The sequence below is a fragment of the Macaca mulatta genome, chromosome 3 (assembly GCF_049350105.2).
Source record: "Macaca mulatta isolate MMU2019108-1 chromosome 3, T2T-MMU8v2.0, whole genome shotgun sequence".
Lineage (NCBI taxonomy): Eukaryota > Metazoa > Chordata > Mammalia > Primates > Cercopithecidae > Macaca > Macaca mulatta.
This window is the reverse complement of record NC_133408.1, coordinates 43,670,248-43,693,891: the sequence shown is the minus strand read 5'-3', so window position 1 is coordinate 43,693,891 and position 23,644 is coordinate 43,670,248. Positions and strand designations below refer to the sequence as shown.

At 52.5% G+C, this 23,644-nt stretch overlaps 2 protein-coding genes across 2 annotated transcripts in view; both read left to right on the top strand.

The window, feature by feature from the left end:
* Positions 1 to 22,810, top strand: part of FBXL18 (F-box and leucine rich repeat protein 18) — a 59,641-nt gene extending 36,831 nt beyond the window's left edge. Inside the window, exon 5 of the mRNA XM_077996123.1 lies at positions 22,212 to 22,810. Within this exon, the coding sequence (XP_077852249.1) occupies positions 22,212 to 22,218 (7 nt within the window). The 3' untranslated portion in view covers positions 22,219 to 22,810. The remainder of the gene's footprint in view (positions 1 to 22,211) is intronic.
* Positions 14,428 to 22,129, top strand: LOC144340108 (uncharacterized). The gene is made up of 4 exons (XM_077997894.1): positions 14,428 to 14,759; positions 14,975 to 14,982; positions 15,014 to 15,462; positions 22,080 to 22,129. The coding sequence occupies exons 1-4, from the start codon at positions 14,520 to 14,522 to the stop codon at positions 22,127 to 22,129; spliced, it is 747 nt and encodes a 248-aa protein (XP_077854020.1). The 5' UTR covers positions 14,428 to 14,519.
* Positions 22,811 to 23,644: the final 834 nt, after the last annotated feature.

Genomic DNA, 23,644 nt, shown 5'->3' with positions numbered 1-23,644 from the left:
CCTGAGACGTTTCTTCTCCAAGAGGCTGTCCCGGGACCTGTGTGTGCACAGGGCGGGAGGACACTCGCTGCTTTGACCCAGGACTGCAGCCAGGATGGGCTGAGCTCCTCTGGCGCTAAAAACACACAAGGCATGCCTGCCAGCTCAGCAGCGCCCTCCCTCAACCACTCCCTGTGCCCGGACCCAGAGCCACAGGCCTTTGGGCCCAGGGGACTGGGGCTGGGCTCAGGCTTGGGCCTGGGGGGCTCACGGAGGGGCCAGGCCTAGAGCAGTAGGGCTGCGACAGCTGAGGGCTGGGCCCCTGCCAGCCAATGAAGCTCCAGATCAGTGTCCCGGCCTTGGAGGTGCCAGCAGTGCTCCTGCAGGGATGGAGGGTGCTGGAGCCCTGGATGCGGAGACCCTGATCTCCCAGCAGGCAGTGCTGTGACAGCCTCCCACCTCCTCTTCCCCTGTTATCTGCTCGTTTTAGGATCTGAAAATGACAGGTTTTTTTTTTTTTTGAGAGGGAGTCTGCTTTGTCCCCCAGGCTGGAGTGCAGTGGCATGATTTCGGCTCACTCACTACAACCTCTGCCTCACAGGTTCAAACGACTCTCCCACCTCAGCCTCCCAAGTAGCCAGGATTACAGGCATCTGCCATCATGACCGGCTAATTTTTGTATCTTAGTAGAGACGGGGTTGCACCATGTTGGTCAGGCTGGTCTTGAACTCCTGACCTCAAGTGATCCTCTTGCCTCGGCCTCCCAAAGTGCTGGGATAACAGGCGTGAGCCACCGCGCCTGGCCCATTACAGAGCTCTTGTAAGAAAGCTTGTGAAAGTCATGGACAAGGTGTGGCGATGAAGTGTGGGGCCGCTAAACCGGAGGCAGAGGAGACGTCGACCGCCTCCTGTGGACGTGGGCAGAGCGCTGCTGCCAGTTCCTGGTAGCCTTGACCACGACGCTGGGGGGCTCTTCATGATGGCCATGGGTCTCATTTGCACTTGGGGGTGTGGGTTCAAGTTAGAAGTTTCTAGATCTACTGGGCATGATGAACACAAACCCCACAGACACTGAGGAACGCCGTGGTGGCCGTGACTCGGGCCAGCTGTTATCAGGGCTCCTCTACTCTCTCAAGCTCCTTCAAGAAACATGGGAGGGGCCGGGCGCAGTGGCTCAAGCCTGTCATCCCAGCACTTTGGGAGGCTGGGGCAGGAGGATTGCTTGAGCCCAGGAGTTCGAGACCAGCCTGGGCAACATAGTGAGAGTCTATCTCTACATAAAATTTAAAAACAAGTTAGCTGGGCATTGTACGTGTGCCTGTGGTCCCAGCTACTCAGGAGGCTGAGACAGGAGGTTGCTTAAGGCCAGGAGTTGGAGGTTGCAGTGAGCCAAGATCACACCATTGCCCTCGACCCTGGGCCACAGAGAAATACCCTGTCTCAAAAAAACAAAAAATAAAGCAGAAATGCTGAAGGGGTCGGTTTACAGGAAAACCCCAGATCAGAACACCTGGCTACTCCCGCCCCAGACCAGTGGACCTGGGAATGAGGGTTGGTCCTGGGAGGCTTTTCTCCAAGCTGTTGCCGCCAGACCTGCCGGGGGAACCCTGGCCACAGAAGCCTCCCAGGGAGTGAGCCAGAGCCTGGACCGCTGTGTTGTTGATGTGTCCGGGGCAGAGGGTGGGGAGTGTGCAAGGGTGTGTGTGTGCCGGGGGGTGTTCACGGGCAAGCACGTGCGTGCCTGTGTGTGTGTGTGCCCCTCCCCTGCAGCCGCTGGTGGTACCTCCCTCCAGCCCCTTCGCCACCCTCTGAGCATTGCCCATCCGCGTGAGACTGCCCAGAGACAGCAGAGCTCCACGTGTTTTTAAGGCGAGACCTTTCCCTGGCCCCGGGGGTCTTGCCATATCTCATGACCAGGTGCTAAATGACCCTACATGCATTACCTGCCTTTTGATGACCAACCTCCCTGTCCCCGTCCCGCTGACTTGCCCCCATGGCGTCTCACGGTGATGCCTGCTCCTGACTTTGGTGTTCCCTGTAGCAAACTACCTTCTGGATGGGAATTTTCATGTACATGTGTGGCATGTGGAAAATTTCAAATAAAATGGACTTGATTTAGAAAGCCAGGCAGCTGTGTGCTCCTTCCAGCAGGGACGCTTTGACCTCTTACCTACAACCCCTTCCTTGGGCCCGAGGCTGGTGGCTTCGTTCACTTCAGATGGTGGGGGGTGGGTGCTGTGCTTGGGTGGGGTGCAGGTTGTCTGAAACAGAGGTGTGTGGATGGAGACACAAGACCCAAAGTGGGGAGCAGAGGGGCACACACTCCCCAGGGGGCATCAGGAGGTGACAGCTGAGACAGCCTTGGGCTGGGGAGGCCAAAGGTGAGCGAGGAGGCTGCGTAGGTCAGGATGGGCCTGGCAGGGAGCAGTGCAGGTGCACTGGCATGGTTGTACAGGCTGCACACTGCAAAAGCCTCCCTGTGGTCTGGTGGCAGCTCAGACGGCAAAAGTGGTAACTGGCTGAAGGCAGGCAGGGCCGAGTCAGCTTAGGTGTTCCCCCGAGGCTGTGGAAACAGCCTCAGCCTTGTTCATTCTATTTTATTATCATTTTTTGAGATAGAGTCTTGCTCTGTTGCCCAGGCTGGAGGGCAGTGGTGTGATGGCTCACTGCAACCTCTGCCTCCTGAGTTAAAGCGTTTCTCCTGCCTCAGTCCCCTGAGTAGCTGGGATTACAGGCACCCACCACCATGCCTGGCTAATTTTTAAAATATTTTCGGCCGAGGCGGGCGGATCACAAGGTCAGGAGATCGAGACCACGGTGAAACCCCGTCTCTACTAAAAATACAAAAAATTAGCCGGGCGCGGTTGTGGGCGCCTGTAGTCCCAGCTACTCGGGAGGCTGAGGCAGGAGAATGGCATGAACCCGGGAGGCGGAGCTTGCAGTGAGCCGAGATCGCGCCACTGCACTCCAGCCTGGGCGACAGAGCGAGACTCCGTCTCAAAAAAAAAAAAAAAAAAAAAAAAAAAATTTTCAGTAGAGACAAGATTTCGCCGTGTTGACCAGGCTGGTCTCAAACTCCTGACCTCAAGTGATCCACCTGCCTCGGCCTCCCAAAGTGCTGGGATGACAGGCATGAGCCGCCAGGCCTGGCCCATCTTAACCATTTTAAAGTGCGTAATTTGCCAGCAGAGGGTTTTTTTGAAGAAAAAAAAAAAAATAAAGTGCATAGTTCAAGCGGGAGGCGGTGGCTCATACTCGTAATCCCAGCACTTTGGGAGATCAAGGCAGAAACATCACTTGTGCTGAGGAGTTTGAGAGCAGCCTGGGTAACATAGTCAGACCTTGTCTCTATAAAAAGTACAAAAATTAGCTGGGCATGGAGGCGCACGACTGTCTGTGGTCCCAGCTATTTGGGGGGAGGCTGAGGCAGAAGCATTGCTTGAGCCTGGGAAGTCAATGTTGCAGTGAGCCATGATTGCACCACTGCACTCCAGCCTGGGCGATAGAGTGAGACCCTGTCTCAGAAAAAAAATGAACTGGCTGGGCGCGATGGCTCACGCCTGTAATCCCAGCACTTCGGGAGGCCGAGGTGGGTGGATCACGAGGCCAGGAGATCGAGACCATCCTGGCTAACACGGTGAAACCCCGTCTCTACTAAAAGTACAAAAAATTAGCTGGGCGTGGTGGCGGGTGCCTGTAGTCCCAGCTATTTGGGAGGCTGAGGCTGGAGAATGGCGTGAACCCGGGAGGCAGAGCTTGCAGTGAGCCAAGATCACGCCACTGCACTCTAGCCTAAGCGACAGAGCGAGACTCCGTCTCAAAAAAGAAAAAAAATGAACTGCACAGTTCAGTGGCATTAAGCACATCACAGTGTTGTGCAGCCATTACCACCATCCGCTTCTAGAACTTTCTCATCTGCAACTGAAACTGTGTCCCCATTAAACATTCACTCCCCAGCCCCTCCCTCAGCCCCAGGCACCCACCATTCTACTTCCCGTCTCTATGAGTTTGACTCCTCTGGGTGCCCCGATAGAGTGGAATCTGGGCTGGGCACAGTGGCTCACGCCTGTAATCCCAGCACTTGGAGAGGCCGAGGCTGGTGGATCACCTGAGGTCAGGGGTTTGAGACCAGCCTGACCAACATGGTGAAACCCCGTCTCTACAAAAAGTACAAAAATTAGCCAGGCGTGGTGTGGCGTGTGCCTGTAGTCCCAGCTACTTAGGAGGCTGAGGGAGGAGAATCGCTTGAACCTGGGAGGTGGAGACTGCAGTAAGCCAAGACTGCACCACTGCCCTCCAGCAGCCTGGGTAACAGCGAGACTCCACCTAAAAAAAGAGTGGAATCTGCAGTACATGTGCTTTTTTTTTTTTCTTTTGAGGTGGAGTTCCATTCTGTCGCCCAGACTGGAGTGCGGTGGCGCAGTTTCGGCTCACTGCAACCTCTGCCTCCTGACTTCAAGGGATTCTCCTGCCTCAGCCTTCTGAGTAGCTGGGATAATAGGCATGTGCCACAATGACCAGCTATTTTTTGGGTTTTTAGTAGAGATAGTGTTTCACCATGTTGGTCATGCTGGTCTTGAACTCCTGACCTCAGGTGATCCACCCACCTCAATCTCCCAAAGCGCTGGGATTACAGGCATGAGCCACTGCACCCGGCACGTGTGCTCTTGAGGCTGGTTTATTTGCTGTGTCAGTTTGGAGCAGAGACCTCCTTTGCCTGTCCTGGCCTCTGGGAAGAGGCTTGGTCCTGAGTGGGGCAGGAGGTGGGAGGAGGGACCAGAGTCCAGATGGGGACAGGGCTGCTGCAGAACGTAGTGGCCACGATGGGGCCCCTCACATGAACTGGGGACTCAGCAATACCTCCTTCTGGCTTGGTCCTTGAGGTGATGGTGTTTCCCTGGCAGAAATGGCGACATAGGGCCGGGAGCCTCCCATCCTGCCCAGCATTGAGCCATTGCCTGCAGTTGACATGCACCCACTGCCCCCTGGTGATGTCTCGTGTCTGGCTGGGTCGGTGCTGGGGAATTGGGCAGTGGGTGGGGGCAGATCCACTGTGCCGCTGATGCCAGTGGCTGCATCAGGGGAGAGAGGATGGGAATGCATGCAGCGAGGAAGCCCAGGAGCCCTTCCTTCAGAGACACACTTGAGACTGTCATTACAGCAGCAGGCAAGCGGGGAGAGGAGGCGCCAAGGCTGAGCAATAGCCAACAACATTCCATCTTGTACATAACAAGGCACTCCCAAGTTCAGGGTCCAGAACGGCCACTGTGAGGTGCTCACGGCTTCTCCAGGGCAGGTGTTTGCACAGGGGACGGCACTACGACTTGTCTGTTCTACCATGTCTGGAGCCTCTGCCGCAGTGACTCAGCAGTTGGGGACTGGTCTCCTGGAAGCATCTTTACTCACAGGTCTAGTGGTCAATGCTGGTGTTGACCTGGACCTCAGTAGGGCCCGTGGCTGGCTGGAACACTTCCATGTGGCCTCATGTGGCCTGTCCATGAGACCTCTCCATGTGGCTTTGTCACGCGGCCTCATGTGGCCTGTCCATGAGACCTCTCCCATGTGGTCTCTCTATGTGGCCTCTCCATGTGGTCTCTCCATGTCGTCTCTCTACCTAGGCTAGTTGGGCTTCCTCACAGCATGGCAGTTGGGTCCCAAGAGCAAGCATCTCCAGAAAACCAGAAGGATGGGCCCTGGCTTTGGCTGTCACATGGTATCACTTCCACACACTGTCGACCAAGGCAGTCCCAGAAGCTGCCACATTCAAGAGATGGGGCACAGATCCCCCACTTGCCAGAATGAGTGTTGAGCTGTCATTGCAGAAGACCTCTTGGGGTGGGAGGTCATGTGACCAGTTTTAGAAAGTGTGTCATAGTGCACTGGGCCTGTTGGTGTTGGCCTTGGCCTTGCCGAGGGGTGTGCTGGGGGTGTGGTGGGGGCAGCAGCTTCAGCCCAGATCTGGGGGAACTTGTGTTTTCCCACACGCCTCCTGAGCTGATGCTCCTGCTTTCATTTTTGTTTTGAGACAGGGTCTTGCTCGGTCACCCAGGCTGAAGTGCAGTGGCGTCATCCTAGTTCACTGCAGCCTCGGCCTCCTGGGCTTGAGTGGTCTTCCTGCCCCAGCCTCCCGAGGAGCTGGGACTGTAGGTGCGCCCCACCACACCACACAGGGTCTTACTGTGTTGCCCAGGCTGGTCTCAAACTCCTGAGCTCAAGAAATCCTCCCGCCTCAGCCTCCCAAAGTGCTGGGATTACAGGTGTGAACCACTGCGCCTAGCCGTGATGCCCCTGTTTTGTGAGGGGCACTGTGCCAGGGAGGCCAGAACATGTGAAGAACCCTGAAAAGATCAGGGGTCTGTACCTGGAGTCGACTGAATGTGTGAAGCCCCCTGGCCGTTGTCCATGTGGCAAGACTTTAAAATAAAATCAAAATGGCCTCAGCTGGGTGCGGTGGCTCACGCCTGTAATCCCAGCACTTTGGGAGGCTGAGGTGGGCGGATCACGAGGTCAGGAGATGGAGACCATCCTGGCTAACACGGTGAAACCCCGTCTCTACTAAAAATACAAAAAATTAGCCAGATGTGGTGGCGGGCGCCTGTAGTCCCAGCTACTAGGGAGGCTGAGGCAGGAGAATGGTGTCAACCCGGGAGGCGGAGGTTGCAGTGAGCCGAGATTGCACCATTGCACTCCAGCCTGGGCAAAAAGAGCAAAACTCTGTCTCAAAAAAAAAAAAAAAAAGAAAAGAAAAGAAAAAAAAAAAGAAAGAAAAAAAGAAAAAGCCCAGCCCTGTGTGTTCTAAGGGTTTGCACTGGAGGCCTCGGGAGTCGTGGCTGGAGGAGGGTGCTCGGAACAGCTAGCTTGAGAGGCTTTGGCTGCCCCCAGGAGCCCTGCACAGCTGATTGATTTATTGCGGGCGTAGAACTTGCAGGATAGTGGAGGTGGCGTGACGGAATCCTAGCTTCGGAGCCACGGTGTGCCGTGACCCTTGCTTTGCAGATGAAGTGGGGGCGCCCGGGGGTCAGCTGCCTGCTCAAGGCCACACAGCTAGTGGTGGTTAGTGTGTCGCATGGTTATAGAGCCTGGGCGAGATGCTGCATGCTGGGCCTCTGCTCTGCACAGATGAGGGAGGGGAGGCCCTGCTCAGACACCATTGGCAAGGACACAGGGATGTCTCTGGAGCAGCCTGGGAACCCGGCGAGCCTTTCTCAGCCACGGCCATCTCCAGGCCTTGGGTGAAGGAGGAGAGCTGCCAGCCAGCTGTGCTGGGAGAGCAAAGGATGTCACCTTTTTCCTTTCACAGGTGCCGGGGCCACTCTGCTGTGTTCCAAGCCTGGGAAGTGGGTGTGCCCCCCCGGGAAGGGGAGGGGCAGCCTCTCGGCCGGGGGCCAGAGAGGCCTTTCTGGAAGGGGCTTGGGGTCTCCCCTTCCTCTTGTGTGGTGTGTCTTGTGTCTGCCTGCCCTGTGGAAGGTTGGCCGTGGTGACACTCAGGAGCCAGGAATGGTGACTTGCTGGCCAGGCCTTTCCTGCGGTTTCTCTGGGCAGCTCGGAACTGCAGGTTTCCCAGGGTTCCTGGTTCTCGGGTTTTGTGGCACCCCACACTCTGACATTCACACACGGACGTTTATTCACACACACACCACACCCACACACACACTCACACCTGCACACTCACACTCAGGCTCACAAATCTTCTCCCATGTCACACCCATATCACACACACACAGTTCCACCAGTGCTCACACTTCTACAACTCTTGCAAAATCCACTTGAGTCCACACCTCCACCCCAGCCACACAGACACACCTCTGCTCACCCCACACGCACGCCACTTACACAGACACCCCATGCTTTCCACGGCATTCTCCCACATTCACATGCACACATGGAGCTTCCTATATGCACACCCTTGCACACTTGCACTCACCCACAGCACACACATTCTTATCACACAGCACCTGTGTGGATTTGCACATATACCCCACACATTCACTCACCCACACACGGATAGCTCACGCATTCACACTCACGTGCACACGTACCAATGTGCTCATTTACACACACACGCCCATGTTCACTCATGTAGCACACACATGCTCACATAACTCACATTCTTTTTTTTTTTGAGACGGGGTCTCGCTGTGTCGCCCAGGCTGGAGTGCAGTGGTGTGATATCGGCTCACTGCAAGCTCCGCCTCCCGGGTTCACGCCATTCTGCCTCAGCCTCCCGAGTAGCTGGGACTACAGGTGCCCGCCACCACGCCCGGCTTATTTTTGTATTTGTAGTAGAGATGATGTTTCACCATGTTAGCCAGGATGGTCTCGCTCTCCTGACCTCGTGATCCGCCAGCCTCGGCCTCCCAAAGTGCTGGGATTACAGGTGTGAGCCACAGAGTCCACCTATAATTCATTCTTACACACATTCCGCATACATAGTCACTCAGACATGTCCACACAGATGCAGACACACATAACCCCCACTGCTCACACACAGTCTCTATGTCTCATCACACCCAAACACCACACACTCTTACTAAATTCACACACACGTTCACACACCAAACAAAGGGACTCGATTAATTTTATAAACCTAGCAGTGAACACAACCAGTTCGATTAAAGGTGAACTTAGGCCCTGGCACGGTGGCTCATGCCTGTAATCCCAGCACTTTGGGAGGCTGAGATGGGAGGATCACGTGAGGCCAGGAATTTGAGATCAGCCTGGGCAACACAGTGAGACCCTTGTCTCTACAAAAACTAAAAAGTTAGCCTATCATAGTGGTGTGCATCTGTAGTCTCAGCTACTTGGGAGGCTGAGGTGGGAGGATCACTTGAGCCCAGGAGTTTGTGTCTGCAGTGAGCTGAGATCACCACTGCACTCCAACCTGGGCAACAGAGCAAGACGCTGTCTCAATAACTCACTAACTAAATAAATATAAAAAGAGGTAAACTTAGTTTTATTATGTTCCTTTTCCAGAACATGTGAAAATTTCAGAAAAGTAGAACAGAGGGAAAAGATAGTCCACACCCACGTTCTCACCCGCCCTGCAGTGCATCCGTTAATATTTCAGTAAACGTCTTTCCAGTCTTTGTTCTAGGGTCTTAAAAAATGTCTGAGGTGGCCGGGTGTGGTGGCTCACGCCTGTAATCCCAGCACTTTGGGAGGCTGAGGCGGGCGGATCATGAGGTCAGGAGATCGAGGCCATCCTGGCTAATACAGTGAAATCCCATCTTTACTGAAAATACAAAAACAGGGCCGGGCGCTGTGGCTCAGGCCTGTAATCCCAGCACTTTGGGAGGCCAAGGTGGGTGGATCACAAGGTCAGGAGATGGAGACCATCCTGGCTAACACAGTGAAACCCCGTCTGTACTAAAAATACAAAAAAATTAGCTCGGTGTGGTGGTGCACGCCTGTAGTCCCAGCTATTCGGGAGGCTGAGGCAGGAGAATTGCTTGAAACCGGGAGGCGGAGCTTGCAGTGAGCCGAGATTGCACCACTGCACTCCAACCTGGGTGACACAGCGAGACTCCGTCTCAAAAAAAAAAAAAAAAAAAAGAATCAAAAAAACAACAAAAATTAGCTGGGCATGGTGGTGGGCGCCTGTAGTTCCAGCTTCTCGGGAGGCTGAGGGAAGAGAATGGCGTGAACCCGGGAGGCGGAGCTTGCAGTGAGCCAGGATGGCGCCACTGCACTCCAGCCTGGGCGACAGAGCAAGATTCCATCTCAAAAAAAAAAAAAAAAAAGTTCGAGACTGCAATCATTGGATTTCACGTCCTGCTTTTCTGCTCACACACAGAGTGTGGCCTCTTGGATTCCTCCATCATTTTAACGACAGGGCTTTGCTGTCTGAAGCTCTTTCTGCTGTCAGACAAGTAGGTTGTCTCCAATGAGTCAGTCTCCAAAGGAAAGAAGCTCCCATCTCCTTAGACTGGTGTTTTTCTATCTTTAGGATTGTTTCTTTGGAAGAGACTTTCGTTAGTTGAAATGACTAGAGCAGAGGATTAATATTTTTACGATGGGTAGGAGCTTTGAGGACCCCAGAGGCGGAGCTGTGTATCAGGTGTGACCTTAGCGTCTTTCCCCGGCGTGATCTGGCCCTCGAAACAGGCAGAACAGCTCTCAGCTGCTGCCCAAAAGGGTATTTTTATTTGCAAAGTTCCCTGATTTATTTTATTTTATTTTTTGGAGACTCTGCCTCCCAGGCTGGGGTGCAGTGGCATGATCTTGGCTCACTGCAACCTCCGCCTCCCAGGTTCAAGTGATTCTCCTGCCTGAGCCTCCTCAGTTGCTGGAATTACAGGCACCCGCCACCACACCCGGCTAATTTTTTTAGTTTTAATCGAGACAGGGTTTTGCCGTGATGGCCAGGCTGGTCTCGAACTCCTGACCTCAGGTGATCCGCCCGCCTTGGCCTCCCGAAGTGCTGGGATTACAGGAGTGAGCCACTGCCTGTACATTTAAATTGATGTAAATTATGTTGAGCAGTCATTCCCCACAAGCCCCCTGAGTTTGCTTTTGTGTCCAGAGATGGGGTGACCTCCAGCTGGCTGCATCCGGGATTGAGGTTCACGGTCATAGCTGCAACCTTTGTTACCCCAAGGAGTCCCAGACTCCTGCCTCCCTCCTGCCTCCTGCACAGGCCTTGGCTGGGTCATGGCATAGCAGTGCTGTGACCGGCTGTGGAGGCAGAATAATGACCCCCAGAGATGTCCATGTCCCGGTCCCCAGATCCCATGTTTGTGGGTTCGGTGGCAGAGGGGAATGGAAGTTGCTAATCGCCGACCTTGAGATGTGGAGAGGCTGTGGGATTATCCTGGTGGCTCAGTCAAATCACCAGGGCCCTGGAGGCAGGAGAGGAAGAGCTGAGGGCTGGCGGGGGAGAAACACGGGCGGTTGCTGGAGGGAGGACCTCCAGCCAAGGAGCACAGGTGGATTCTAGAAGCTGGTAAAGGCCAGGAAAGGGGATCTTCCCCCAGCACCTCCAGGAGGAGCATGGCCTGCACTTGACCTGAGCCCAGAGACCTGTCTCGGACTTTTTTTTTTTTTTTTTTTTTTGAGACGGAGTCTCGCTCTGTCACCCAGGCTGGAGTGCAGTGGCCAGATTTCAGCTCACTGCAAGCTCCGCCTCCCGGGTTCACGCCATTCTCCTGCCTCAGCCTCCCGAGTAGCCAGGACTACAGGCGCCCGCCACCTCGCCCGGCTAGTTTTTTGTATTTTTTAGTAGAGACGGGGTTTCACTGGGTTAGCCAGGATGGTCTCGATCTCCTGACCTTGTGATCCGCCCGTCTTGGCCTCCCAAAGTGCTGGGATTACAGGCTTGAGCCACCGTGCCCGGCCCTGTCTCGGACTTCTGATCTCCAGGACTATGAGAGATTTAACCTGCATTTCTTTAAGGCACTGTGTGGTAATTAACACCATTTCTTCTAGATGGGAGGGTTTCTGGTGACCTCTTTTTTGTTTTCCTTCCTTCCTTCCTTCCTTCCTTCCTTCCTTCCTTCCTTCCTTCCTTCCTTCCTTCCTTCCTTCCTTCCTTCCTTCTTTCCCTCCCTCCCTCCCTCCCTCCCTCCCTCCCTCCCTCCCTCCCTCTCTCTCATGTCTTTTCCTAGACTTGTTTTTTAAAAAGATTCAGGAGAGGCTGGGCGCGGTGGCTCAAGCCTGTAATCCCAGCACTTTGGGAGGCCGAGACGGGCGGATCACGAGGTCAGGAGATCGAGACCATCCTGGCTAACACGGTGAAACACCGTCTCTACTAAAAAAATACAAAAAGCTAGCCGGGCGAGGTGGCGGGCGCCTGTAGTCCCAGCTACTCGGGAGGCTGAGGCAGGAGAATGGCGGGAACCCGGGAGGCGGAGCTTGCAGTGAGCTGAGATCCGGCCACTGCACTCCAGCCTGGGTGACAGAGCGAGACTCCGTCCCAAAAAAAAAAAAAAAAAAAAAAAGAAGATTCAGGAGGGCCAGGTGCAGTAGCTCATGCCTATAATCCCAGCATTTTGGGAGTCCAAGGCGGGCAGATCACCTGAGGTCAGGAGTTTGAGACCAGCCTGCCCAACATGGTGAAACCTCGTCTCTACTAAAAATACAAAATTTAGCTGGGCATAGTGAGTGGCACCTGTAATCCCAGCTACTTGGGAGGCTGAGGCGGGAGAATCACTTGAACCCGGGAGGCAGAGGTTGCAGTGAGCTGAGATCGTGCCACTGCAGTCCAGACTGGGCGACAGACTAAGACTCCATCTCAAAAAAAAAACAAAAAATTTAAGAGGTACCTGTGCAGCTTTTGTGCATGGGTGTATTGTGTAATCTGGGGGGTTTGGACTTCCAGTGAACTCATCACCCAAATAGTGAACATAGTACCCAATAGGTAGTTTCTCCACCATTGCTCCCCTCCCTCCCTCTCTCCCCCTTTTCCCAGATTTTATTTTTATTTATTTATTTTATTTTATTTTATTTTTATTTTTATTTTATTTTTTTTTTTTGAGACGGAGTCTCACGCTGTTGCCCAGGCTGGAGTGCAGTGGCGCAATCTCGGCTCACTGCAAGCTCCGCCTCCCGGGTTCCCGCCATTCTCCTGCCTCAGCCTCCTGAGTAGCTGGGACTACAGGCGCCCGCCACCGCGCCCGGCTAATTTTTTGTATTTTTAGTAGAGACGGGGTTTCACTGTGGTCTCGATCTCCTGACCTTGTGATCCGCCCGCCTCGGCCTCCCAAAGTGCTGGGATTACAGGCTTGAGCCACCGCACCCGGCCTATTTATTTTATTTTTTTTAATTTTTTTTGAGACACAGTCTTGCTCTGTCGCCTGGGCTGGAGTGCAGTGATATGAGGTGGGAGGACTGTTTGAGTCCAGGAGTTGAAAGCTACCGTGAGGTATGATCGTGCCTCTGCCCTCCAGTCTGGGCAACAGAGTGAAACTCTGTCTCAGTCAATCAATCAATCAGTCAATCAATCAATCAGTCAGTCCACTTCAGGAGGCTGACGTGGGTGGATCACTTGAGGTCAGGCGTTCCAGAAGAGCCTGGCCAACATGGTGAAACCCCGTCTCGAGTAAACATACAAAAATTAGCTGTGTGTGGTGGCGTGTGCCTGTAGTCCCAGTTACTTGGGAGGCTGGGGCAGGAGAATCACTCGAATCCGGGAGGCAGAGGTCATAGTGAGCTGCGATCGCACCATTGCACTCCAGCCTGGGCAACAAGAGCACAACCGTCTCAAAAAAATAATCAATAAAATCATACCTATCATAGATCTGGTAAAACAAAAAATAATTCACAGTCTATTCATCCCAAAGAGAAGTTGCAGAAACTAGATAGGATGTGATCTTTTATTTTGATTGTAAGAAAGTTGTTTATTTTATTATTATTATTTTTTGAGATGGAGCTTCGTTCTGTCACCCAGGCTGGAGTGCAATGGCACGGTCTCTGCTCACTGCAACCTCCATCTCCCGGGTTCAAGTGATTCTCCTGCCTCAGCCTCCCGAGTAGCTGAGATGACAGGTGCATGCCACCACAACTGGCTAATTTTTGTATTTTTAGTAAGATGGGGTTTCACCATGTTGGCCAGGCTGGTCTCAAACTCCTAACCTCTGGTGATTTGCCCGCCTCGGCCTCCCAAAGTGCTGGGATTATAGGCATGAGCCACTGCACCCGGCCACTGTTAGTTTTTTTTTTTTTTTTAACATCCAAACAAATGTGACTATATGACTCTATGTTCCATGCTCCCACCCACTTTTTTTTTTTTTTTTTAAATCAACCATCTTAGTCTTTTTTTTTTTTTTTGAGACAAGAGTTTTGCTCTGTCACCCAGGCTGGAGTTCAGTGGTGCCCTCTCAGGTCACTGCAACATTCGCCTTCTGGGTTCAAGCAATTCTTCTGCCCCAGCCTGCCAAGTAGCTGGGACTACAGGCACCTGCCACCATGCCCCGCTAATTTTTGTATTCTTATTTTATTTTTGAGATGGAGTCTTGCTCTGTCACCTGGGCTGGAGTCCAGTGGCGTGATCTTGGCTCACTGCAACCTCTGCCTCCTGGGTCCAAGCAATTCTCCTGCCTCAACCTCCTGAATAGCTGGGATTACAGGTGTGCTCCACCAATGTCTGGCTAATTTTTGTATTTTTAGTAGAGACAGGGTTTCACCGTGTTGGCCAGGCTGGTCTTGAACTCCTGACCTCGTGGTCCGCCCACCTTGGCTTCCCAAAGTGCTCTGATTACAGGCCTGAGCCACTGCGCCTGGCCAGTCATTTAAAAATACATAGTTCAGGCCGGGCATGGTGACTCACACCTGTAATCCCATCACATTGGGAGGCTGAGGCGGGTGGATCATGAGGTCAGGAGTTTGAGACCAGACTGACCAACATGGTGAAACCCCGTCTCTACTGAAAATACAAAAATTAGCTGGGTGTGGTGGCGTGTGCCTGTAATCCGAGCTACTCAGGAGGCTGAGGCGGGAGAATCACTTGAACTTGGGAGGCGGAGGTTGCAGTCAGCCAAGATCGTGCCACTGCACTCAAGCCTGGGCGACACAGCAACTCTCTGTCTCAAAAAAAAAAAAAAAGTATGTGTGTGTATATGTATACACACATATATACACACACACACACACATATATACACACACACACATATATATGTAGTTCAGGGGCATGACACAGATTTATATTGTTGTGCAATCATCATCACCATCCATTCCAAAACTTTTTTTTTTTCTGTTTTGAGACAGGGTCTCGCCCTGTCACCCAGGATGGAATACAGTGGCACAATCATGGTTCACTACAGCCTCGACCTCCTGGGGTCAAGCAATCCTCCTGCCTCAGCCTCCTAAGTAGCTGGGACTATAAGCACGTATCACCACGCCCATCTAATTTTAAATATTTTGTGGAGATGAGGTCTTGCTATGTTGCCCAGGCTGATCTGGAATTCCTGGCCTCAAGTGATCCTCCTGCCTTGACCTCACAAAGCGCTGGAATTATAGGCCTGAGCCACTGCCCCTGGCCCTCGTGTACAAATTCTTAGGTGGACATGTTTTCAATTCTCTTGAATATATACTGGAAGTAAAATTGCTAAGTCATACGGCAACATTTTCAGGAAATGCCAACCTGTTCTCCTTAGCAGCTGCACCATTTTACATTCCCACCAGCAATATTTGAGTGTTCCAGTATCTTCATGTCCTTGCCAACACTTGCTATTTTCTATCTGTTTGATTACAGGCATCCTAGTAGGTGTGAGGTGGTATCTCATGATACTTCTGATTTGTATTTCCCTGATGATTAATAAGATTGGGCTTCTCTGTGTGTGCTTACTGGTCATTTGTTTTATTTGTTTATTTATTTATTTATTTATTTTTTTGAGACTGAGTCTCGCTCTGTCGCCCAGGCTGGAGTGCAGTGGTGCAATCTTGGCTCACTGCAAGCTCCACCTCCCGGGTTCACGCCATTCTCCTGCCTCAGCCTCCTGGGTAGCTGGGACTACAGGCACCCACCACCACGCCTGGCTAATTTTTTGTATTTTTAGTAGAGACAGGGTTTCACTATGTTAACCAGGATGGTCTCGATCTCCTGACCTCGTGATCCGCCCGTCTCGGCCTCCCAAAGTGCTGGGATTACAGGCGTGAGCCACCGCGCCTGGCCTTCACTTTGTTTTTTAATGTTGTATCATTGGTGTCTAATGTTTTTAAACTTTTTTCAATTTTAATTTTTAATTTTTTTTTTTGAGACAGTCTCGCTCTGTCACCCAGGGTGGAGTCCAGTGGCACAATCTCGGCTCACTGCAACCTCTGCATCCCAGGTTCAAGCGATTCTCCTGCCTCAGCCTCCCAAGTCGCTGGGATTATAGGTGCGCCACCACGCCCGGCTAATTTTCTGTTTTTAGTAGAGATGGCGTTTCACCAAGTTGGCCAGGCTGGTCTTGAACTCCTAACCTCAAGTGATCCATCCACTTAGGCCTCCAAAAGTGCCGGTATTACAGGCATGAGCCACTGTGCCCGGCCAAAGATGATTGTTTTTTTTTTGTTTTTTTTGTTTTTTTTTTGAGACGGAGTCTCGCTCTGTCACCCAGGCCGGAGTGCAGTGACCAGATCTCAGCTCACTGCAAGCTCCGCCTCCTGGGTTCAAGCGATTCTCCTGCCTCAGCCTCCCGAGTAGCCAGGACTACAGGCGCCCGCCACCGCGCCCGGCTAGTTTTTTGTATTTTTTAGTAGAGACGGGGTTTCACCATGTTAGCCAGGATGGTCTCGATCTCCTGACCTTGTGATCCGCCCGTCTCGGCCTCCCAAAGTGCTGGGATTACAGGCTTGAGCCACCGCGCCCGGCCTAGATGATTGTTTTAGAGTTATGGTTCGCCAGCCAGGAAGGGTGTCCCTGAGATCCCCTCAGTGAGTCTGTAAAGTCAAAATTATTTTATTTTTTTATTTTTTATGTTTTTTGAGACGGAGTCTCGCTCTGTTGCCCAGGCTGGAGTGCAGTGGCCGGATCTCAGCTCACTGCAAGCTCCGCCTCCCGGGTTTACGCCATTCTCCTGCCTCAGCCTCCCGAGTAGCTGGGACTACAGGCGCCCACCATCTCGCCCGGCTAGTTTTTTGTATTTTTTTTAGTAGAGACGGGGTTTCACCGTGTTAGCCAGGATGGTCTCGATCTCCTGACCTCGTGATCCGCCCGTCTCGGCCTCCCAAAGTGCTGGGATTACAGGTTTGAGCCACCGGGCTCGGCCATTATTTTCATATTGCTATTAAGATGTCATTTGCAGCTAGGTCCTCAGTAAGAGAGCGGAGATTCCTGAGAGCAAGCATTTGAGAACTGCAGGTGAAAATATCGTTTCTCAACCTCATTTGGCTGCAATCCACGGCGAGCTGGCCTGCAATGCCTGACCCAGCCCGGGGCCTCCCTCTGCCGTGGCTTGTGACATAGTGACGGATTCTGTTTTATGTAAAAAGGAAATGCGTGCCAACAGGAGATGAATTCATCTCCCAATGTGCCAGTGGGTACCCACGGTGGGGTAGGTGATGCCTGGCTTCCTGTCCTGGCCTCAGGCAAGTGAATACTTTCGTTTTTTCTCTGTAAAATGAGATAATGATGGAGGGACCCACCTCACGGTGTCCTGTGAGGATTTCGTTTCTTTTGTTTTATCTTTTTTGGAGACCAAGTCTCACTCTGTTGCCCAGGCTGGAATGCAGTGGCGTGATCTTGGCTCACTGCAACCTCCACCTCCTGGGTTCAAGCCATTCTCCCTCCTTAGCCTCCTGAGTAGCTGGGATTACAGGTGTGTGCTACCATGCTGGCTAATTTTAGAGACGAGGCTTCACCGTGTTGGCCAGGCTAGTCTCGAACTCGACCTCAGGTGATCTGCCTGCTTCAGTCCCCCGAAGTGCTGGGATTACTGAAGTGAACCACTGTGCCCAGCTAATTTTGTTTCTTAATTTTGTTTCTTTTTTTTTTTTCTTTTGAGACGGAGTCTTGCACTGTCGCCCAGGGTAAAGTGTAGTGGCATAATCTTGGCTCACTGCAACCTCTGCCTCCCAGGTTCAAGTGATTCTCCTGCCTCAGCCTCTCGAGTAGCTGGGACTACAAGCACCCGTTACCATGCCTGGCCAATGTTTGTATTTTTAGTAGAAATGGGGTTTCACTATATTGGCCAGGCTGGTCTCGAACTCATGACCTCAGGTGATCTGCCTACCTTGGCCTCCCGAAGTCCTGGGATTACAGGCATGAGCCACTGCGCCCGGCCAATTTCGTTTCTTTTAGAGACAGAGTCTTGCTCTGTTGCCTAGGCCGGAGTGTAGCGGCATGATCATAGCTCACTGCAGCCTTGACCTCCTGGGTGTAATTAATCCTCCCACTTCAGCCTCCCAAGTAGCTTGGACTATAGGCACTCACCACCACACCTGGTAATTTAAATTTTTTTGTAGGGACGGCGTCTTGCAATTAGGTTGGTGCAAAAATAAAGGTGGTTCTTGCCATTACTTTTAATGGCAAAAATCACAATTACTTTTGCATCAATCGAGTGTGTTGCCCAGGCTGGTCTGGAACTCCTGGGCTCAAGCAATCCTCTGGCCTCAGCCTGCCAAAGTGCTGGGATTACAGGTATAAGCCACCGTGCCTGGCTGGAAGGAAGAAAATGTAACTGATTAAGGAAGTGCCCAGTGCAGTGCCCAGCACATAGTAGGTGCACAATAAATGTGAATTCCTGCCCTTGTTATTCTCTGACGTGTCCCTGAGCTGCTGAGCTGGGCTCAGGTCCGGCTGTGTTTGCAGCCACCCCCCACCCTGGGAATGCAGGACTGGAGCCCTTCTTGGGAGGGTTGGGCACCAGGAGAAAGGCTGGCGGGGACCTAATGCAGAAGGCGATTTATGGCGCAAACACAGCACTTGTGTGTGGAAGGAAAATATTTTCTTTGAACAAACGAGACTCTCAGCCCTGTTTCCCAGTAGCACGATTACTTCAGAACTGTGCAGCTTTCACAAAACAAAAAATATGGTGAGGGATGAAGGGAGATGAGAACACCCTTGCAGCCAGTGGAACAAATGTTTCTGAACTGCAGAGGGGCGGCAGTTTGCAGACAGCGAGGCAGGGCTTGGGATGGAGGCCTGGGTGCATGTCCCAAGCCTCTGCCATCAGATTAGGGTTTAGGCCGGGTGTGGTGGCTCACTCCTGTAATCCCAGGGCTTTGGGAGGCTGAGGTGGACAGATCGCTTGGGGTCAGGGGGTTCAAGACCAGCCTGGCCAACATGGTGAAACCCCGTCTCTACTAAAAATACAAAAATTAGCCAGTGTCATGGCACGCGCTGGTGACCCCAGCTGCTCGGGAGGCTGAGGCATGAGAATCACTTGAACCCAGGAGGCAGAGGTTGCGATGGGCGGAGATTGTCACCCTGGGTGACAGAGCGAGAACCTGTCTCAAAAAATAAAAAAACAGGCCGGGCGCGGTGGCTCAAGCCTGTAATCCCAGCACTTTGGGAGGCCGAGACGGGCAGATCACGAGGTCAGGAGATCGAGACCATCCTGGCTAATATGGTGAAACCCCGTCTCTACTAAAAATACAAAAAACTAGCCGGGCGAGGTGGTGGGCGCCTGTAGTCCCAGCTACTCGGGAGGCTGAGGCAGGAGAATGGCGTAAACCCGGGAGGCGGAGCTTGCAGTGAGCTGAGATCCGGCCACTGCACTCCAGCCTGGGCGACAAAGCGAGACTCCGTCTCAAAAAAAAAATAAAAAAAAAAAAATAAAAAAACAAAGTTATGAATTGAGGCATTATTTGAGGGAGTTCGGGAAGGAAGGGGCATGGGAATGACAGACTCATGGTATCCCTGTGTCTTCAGCTGTTGGCCTTTGTGTTTGCAAAGTGTTTCATGATTATATTAAGTTTTACAATGTCTAACAGTTAATAGTAGCCCTATTTCACTGTGTGTCAGGCACTGTCTTTTTTGTGTGTTTGTTTTTTTGGAGACCGAGTCTCACTCGCTCTGTTGCTCAGGCTGAAGTGCGATCCTGGCTCATGGCAACCTCCACCTCCCAGGTTCAAGTGATTCTTCTGCCTCAGCCTCCCAAGTAGGTGGGACTATAGGCATGCACCACTATACTTATTTTTTGTAGAGATGGGGGTCTTACTATGTTGTCCAGGCTGGTCTTGAACTCCTGGCCTCAAGCAGTCCTTCCGCCTCAGCCTCCCAAAGTGTTGAGATTACAACCATGAGCCACTGTGCCTGGCTGAAAGGTTGCCTGTTTCATCAGGTGACTGCTATGCCTTTGTGCCATTTATTTATTTATTTAGAGACAGAGTGTCATTCTGCTGCCCAGGCCGGAGTACGACGGTGTGATCTCAGCTCACTACAGCCTCCGCCTCCCGGGCTCAAGTGATTCTCCTGCCTCAGCCTCCTGAGTAGCTGGGATTACAGGTGCACGCCACCATGCCTGGCTAAGTGTTTTTTTTTTTTTTTTTTTTTTGAGATAGAGTCTCACTCTGTCGCCCAGGCTGGAGTGCAGTGGTGTGATCTCGGCTCACTACAAGCTCCACCTCCTGGGTTCACACCATTCTTCTGCCTCTGCCTCCCAAGTAGCTGGGACTACAGGCACATGCCACCACACCCGGCTAATTTTTGTGTGTGTTTTTTTTTTTAGTAGAAACGGGGTTTCACCTTGTTAGTCAGGACGGTCTCGATCTCCTGACCTCGTGATCTGCCCTCCGCGGCCTCCCAAAGTACTGGGATTACAGGAGTGAGCCACCGTACCTGGCTAAGTTCTTGTATTTTTTTTTTTTTTTTTTGAGACGGAGTCTCGCTCTGTAGCCCAGGCTGGAGTGCAGTGGCCGGATCTCAGCTCACTGCAAGCTCCGCCTCCCGGGTTCACGCCATTCTCCGGCCTCAGCCTCCCGAGTAGCTGGGACTACAGGCGCCCGCCACCTCGCCTGGCTATTTTTTTGTATTTCTTAGTAGAGACGGGGTTTCACCGTGTTAGCCAGGATGGTCTCGATCTCCTGACCTCGTGATCCGCCCATCTCGGCCTCCCAAAGTGCTGGGATTACAGGCTTGAGCCACCGCGCCCGGCCAGTTCTTGTATTTTTAATAGAGATGGGTTTTCACCATGTTAGTCAGGCTGATCTCAAATTCCTGACCTCAGGTGATCCACCCGCCTTGGCCTCCCAAAGTGCTAGGACTGCAGGCATGAGCCACCATGCCTGGCCCCTTGTGCTATTTGTTGATTACTGACTGTACTGGGGCTGAGCCAAGGCCAGAGCCCTGTGGTCCATCTCTGCAGACCTGTGTCTGGTAAAATCCTACCCCCGGCCTGAGTTCTGGAGTAGGTCACACTTTTGTTTTCTTTTCTTCTCTTTATGTTTTTTTTTTTCCTTTCTTTCTTGAGACAGTGTCTTGCTCCGTCATCCAGACTGGAGTGCAATGGCATGATCATGTCTCACTGCAGCCTCGAATTCCTGGCCTCAGGCAGTCCTCCCTCCTCAGCCTCCTCAGTAGCTGTGACTGTAGCTAGATACCACCATGCCCAGCTAATTTTGTGTAGTGGTGGTTGGGGGTGGAGGGGTCTCACAATGTTGCCCAGGCTCATCTCAAACTCCTGGGCTCAACCAGTCCTCCCAACTTGGCTTCCCAAAGTGCTGGGGTTACAGCTGTCAGCCACCACAAGCAGCCCACGCTTGCTTTCAAAATGCCCTGCCATGGGCCGGGCACAGTGGCTCATGCCTGTAATCTCAGCACTTTGGGAGGCCGAGGCGGGCAGATCACGAGGTCATGAGATCGAGACCATCATGGCTAACATGGTGAAACCCCGTTTCTACTAAAAATGCAAAAAAAACATTAGCCGGGCGTGGCGGCGGGCGCCTGTAGTCCCAGCTACTTGGGAGGCTGAGGCAGGAGAATGGCGTGAACCCGGGAGGTGGAGCTTGCAGTGAGCTGAGATCCGGCCACTGCACTCCAGCCTGGGCGACTGAGCGAGGCTCCGTCTCAAAAAAAAAAAAACAAAAACAAAAACAGCCCTGCCAACCCAGCAGCCAGCGTTGGCATTTCTGCTCTGTTAAGGTGTTGTTTGCCTCCGGGTTCAAGTGATTCTCGTGCCTCAGCCTCCCAAGTAGCTGGGACTATAGGCATGCGCCACCACGCCCAGCTAATTTGTTTTTTTTTGGGGGGGATGGAGTCTCACTCTGTTATCCAGGCTGGAGTGCAGTGGCACAATCTTGACTCACTGCAACCTCTGCCTCCCGAGTTCAAGCGATTCTCCTGCCTCAGCCTCCTGAGTAGCTGGGATTACAGGTGGACGCCACAATGCCTGGCTAATTTTTGTATTTTTAGTAGAGATGGGGTTTCACCACGTAGGTCAGGCTCGTCTCGAACTCCTGACCTCCTGATCCATCTGCCTCGGCCTCCCAAAGTGCTGGGATTACAGGCATCAACCACCGCGCCTGGCCAATTTTTGTATTTTTAGTAGAGACGGGGTTTCGCCATGTTGCCCAGGCTGGTCTCGAACTCCTGACCTCAAGCAATCCACTTGCCTCGGCCTCCCAAAATGCTGGGATTACAGGCGTGAGCCACTATGACTGGCCAGAAACCTCTCTATACAGAGCAAGGCCTTGGGGGGTCATTTTATTGGGGGATAGTGTGGACCCCCGTCTTGCTGCCAGTTCACTGCTGTGTTGCCCAGAAACAACTGACTGTCCCTTATCAGCTCTGAGACAAACTTCAGCCAAATCCTGAAACGGTTCCACCTGCTTTTCAGTTTGTGGTTTAAGGTTTTGGGGTTTTTTTTTTTTTAGGAAGTGAAATGAACAACTCTCCTCTGGAAGAGAAAGATAAGGCTTGAATCCGCAGGAGCGATGTCTGCTGGAAAGAAATATTTTTTAACTTGTGGGCAGTTCTCCAGCTGGGCTGTGTGAGTGAGGAAGCTGGCAGCGCTCTCACTGAGCGAATTGGACGGAGGCTCTGTCGAGGCAGGGGTTCCTTTCCCCGGCGAAGCAGGCTGTGGGCCCAGGCCAGCCAGGCGCAGCGACAGGGATGGCTTGTGCCACAATGTGGCCTGGAGATCTGGTGAACTCGGAGGCCCGGACCCATTCCCCAGGCCAGCCACCTCTTCCCTCCAAAACACCCACTCCTGGCTGATGGGGGCCACTTGGGGCATCACAGGCCTTTGCTATCTAAAAGCTGCATTTCCCGGGCCTTCCGTTGCTTTTAAAAATACAGCTTAACCCTCCCTGACACTGCAGAGTCATTCTCTAGCTTGCTGCCATCTGGAGACTGCTGTGTATGGCTTCCAAGGTGGCCTCAATGCTCCACTGAGTTTCTGCAGGAACTCACTCCCACCGCCTGTAGCAGGATGTGTTTGGTAGCAAATAATAAAAAACCTAGCTCGAAACAACTTCACAATGAAGGGAATTTGGTGTAATGGAAAATGTGCAGTGGTAGGGTAGGCTTCAGGTCAGGATTGATCCAGCAGCTTACTCACATCTCTAAGGACTCAGTTTAGAATAGCTACCAGCAAACTGGACTGTGGGATTCCTTGTTTATTCCTACTACTGAACCAATTGCTCTGACCAGGGGAATGAGAACACCTTGATTTGCTTAGAGTAGTTACCCATTCTGTGGTACCCACACCACACAGCTGCCATGGAATGGGACAGATCTAATTTTATGGTGCCCACAGAGTCCCCCCAATCCCTTTGTAAAATGTAGTATAGCGACTCCTGTGGAACTGACCTGAGCTGAGCTCATCTGAGCTGTCCTCTGACCATCACCCACAAGTCTGTGTGTTCTTAGAGGGGACAGTCCTAGGCCAGGTGCAGTGGCTCACATCTGTAATCCCAGCACTTTGGGAGGCCAAGACAGGTGGATCACTTGAGGTCAGGAGTTCAAGACCAGCCTGGCCAACAAGGTGAATCTCCATCTCTACTAAAAACACAAAAATTAGCTAGGCATGGTGGCATGCACCTGTAATCCCAGCTACTGGGGAGGCTGAGGTGGGAGAATCATTTGAACCAGGGAGATGGAGGTTGCAGTGAGCCGAGATTGCACCACTGCACTCCAACCTGGATGACAGAGTGAGACTCTGTCTCAGACAAACAAAAAAAGGGGACTGCCCCATTCTGTTCTGAGTCTCAGCACCCGGGGCTGTCCCTTCCCACCTCCCAACCTCCTTCCTCTGTCCTTTGCTCCCAGCCATGCTCGCCTCCTTTCCATGCCTTAAGTGTTCTGT

Excerpts from the sequence above, each read along its gene's own strand:
- LOC144340108 (XM_077997894.1), top strand. The coding sequence starts at position 14,520 with ATGTGTGTGTATATGTATACACACATATATACACACACACACACACAT. Across the intron at positions 15,463-22,079 it reads CCACGCCTGGCTAATTTTTT|TTCACTGCTGTGTTGCCCAG; the intron begins GTATTTTTAGTA and ends TCTTGCTGCCAG.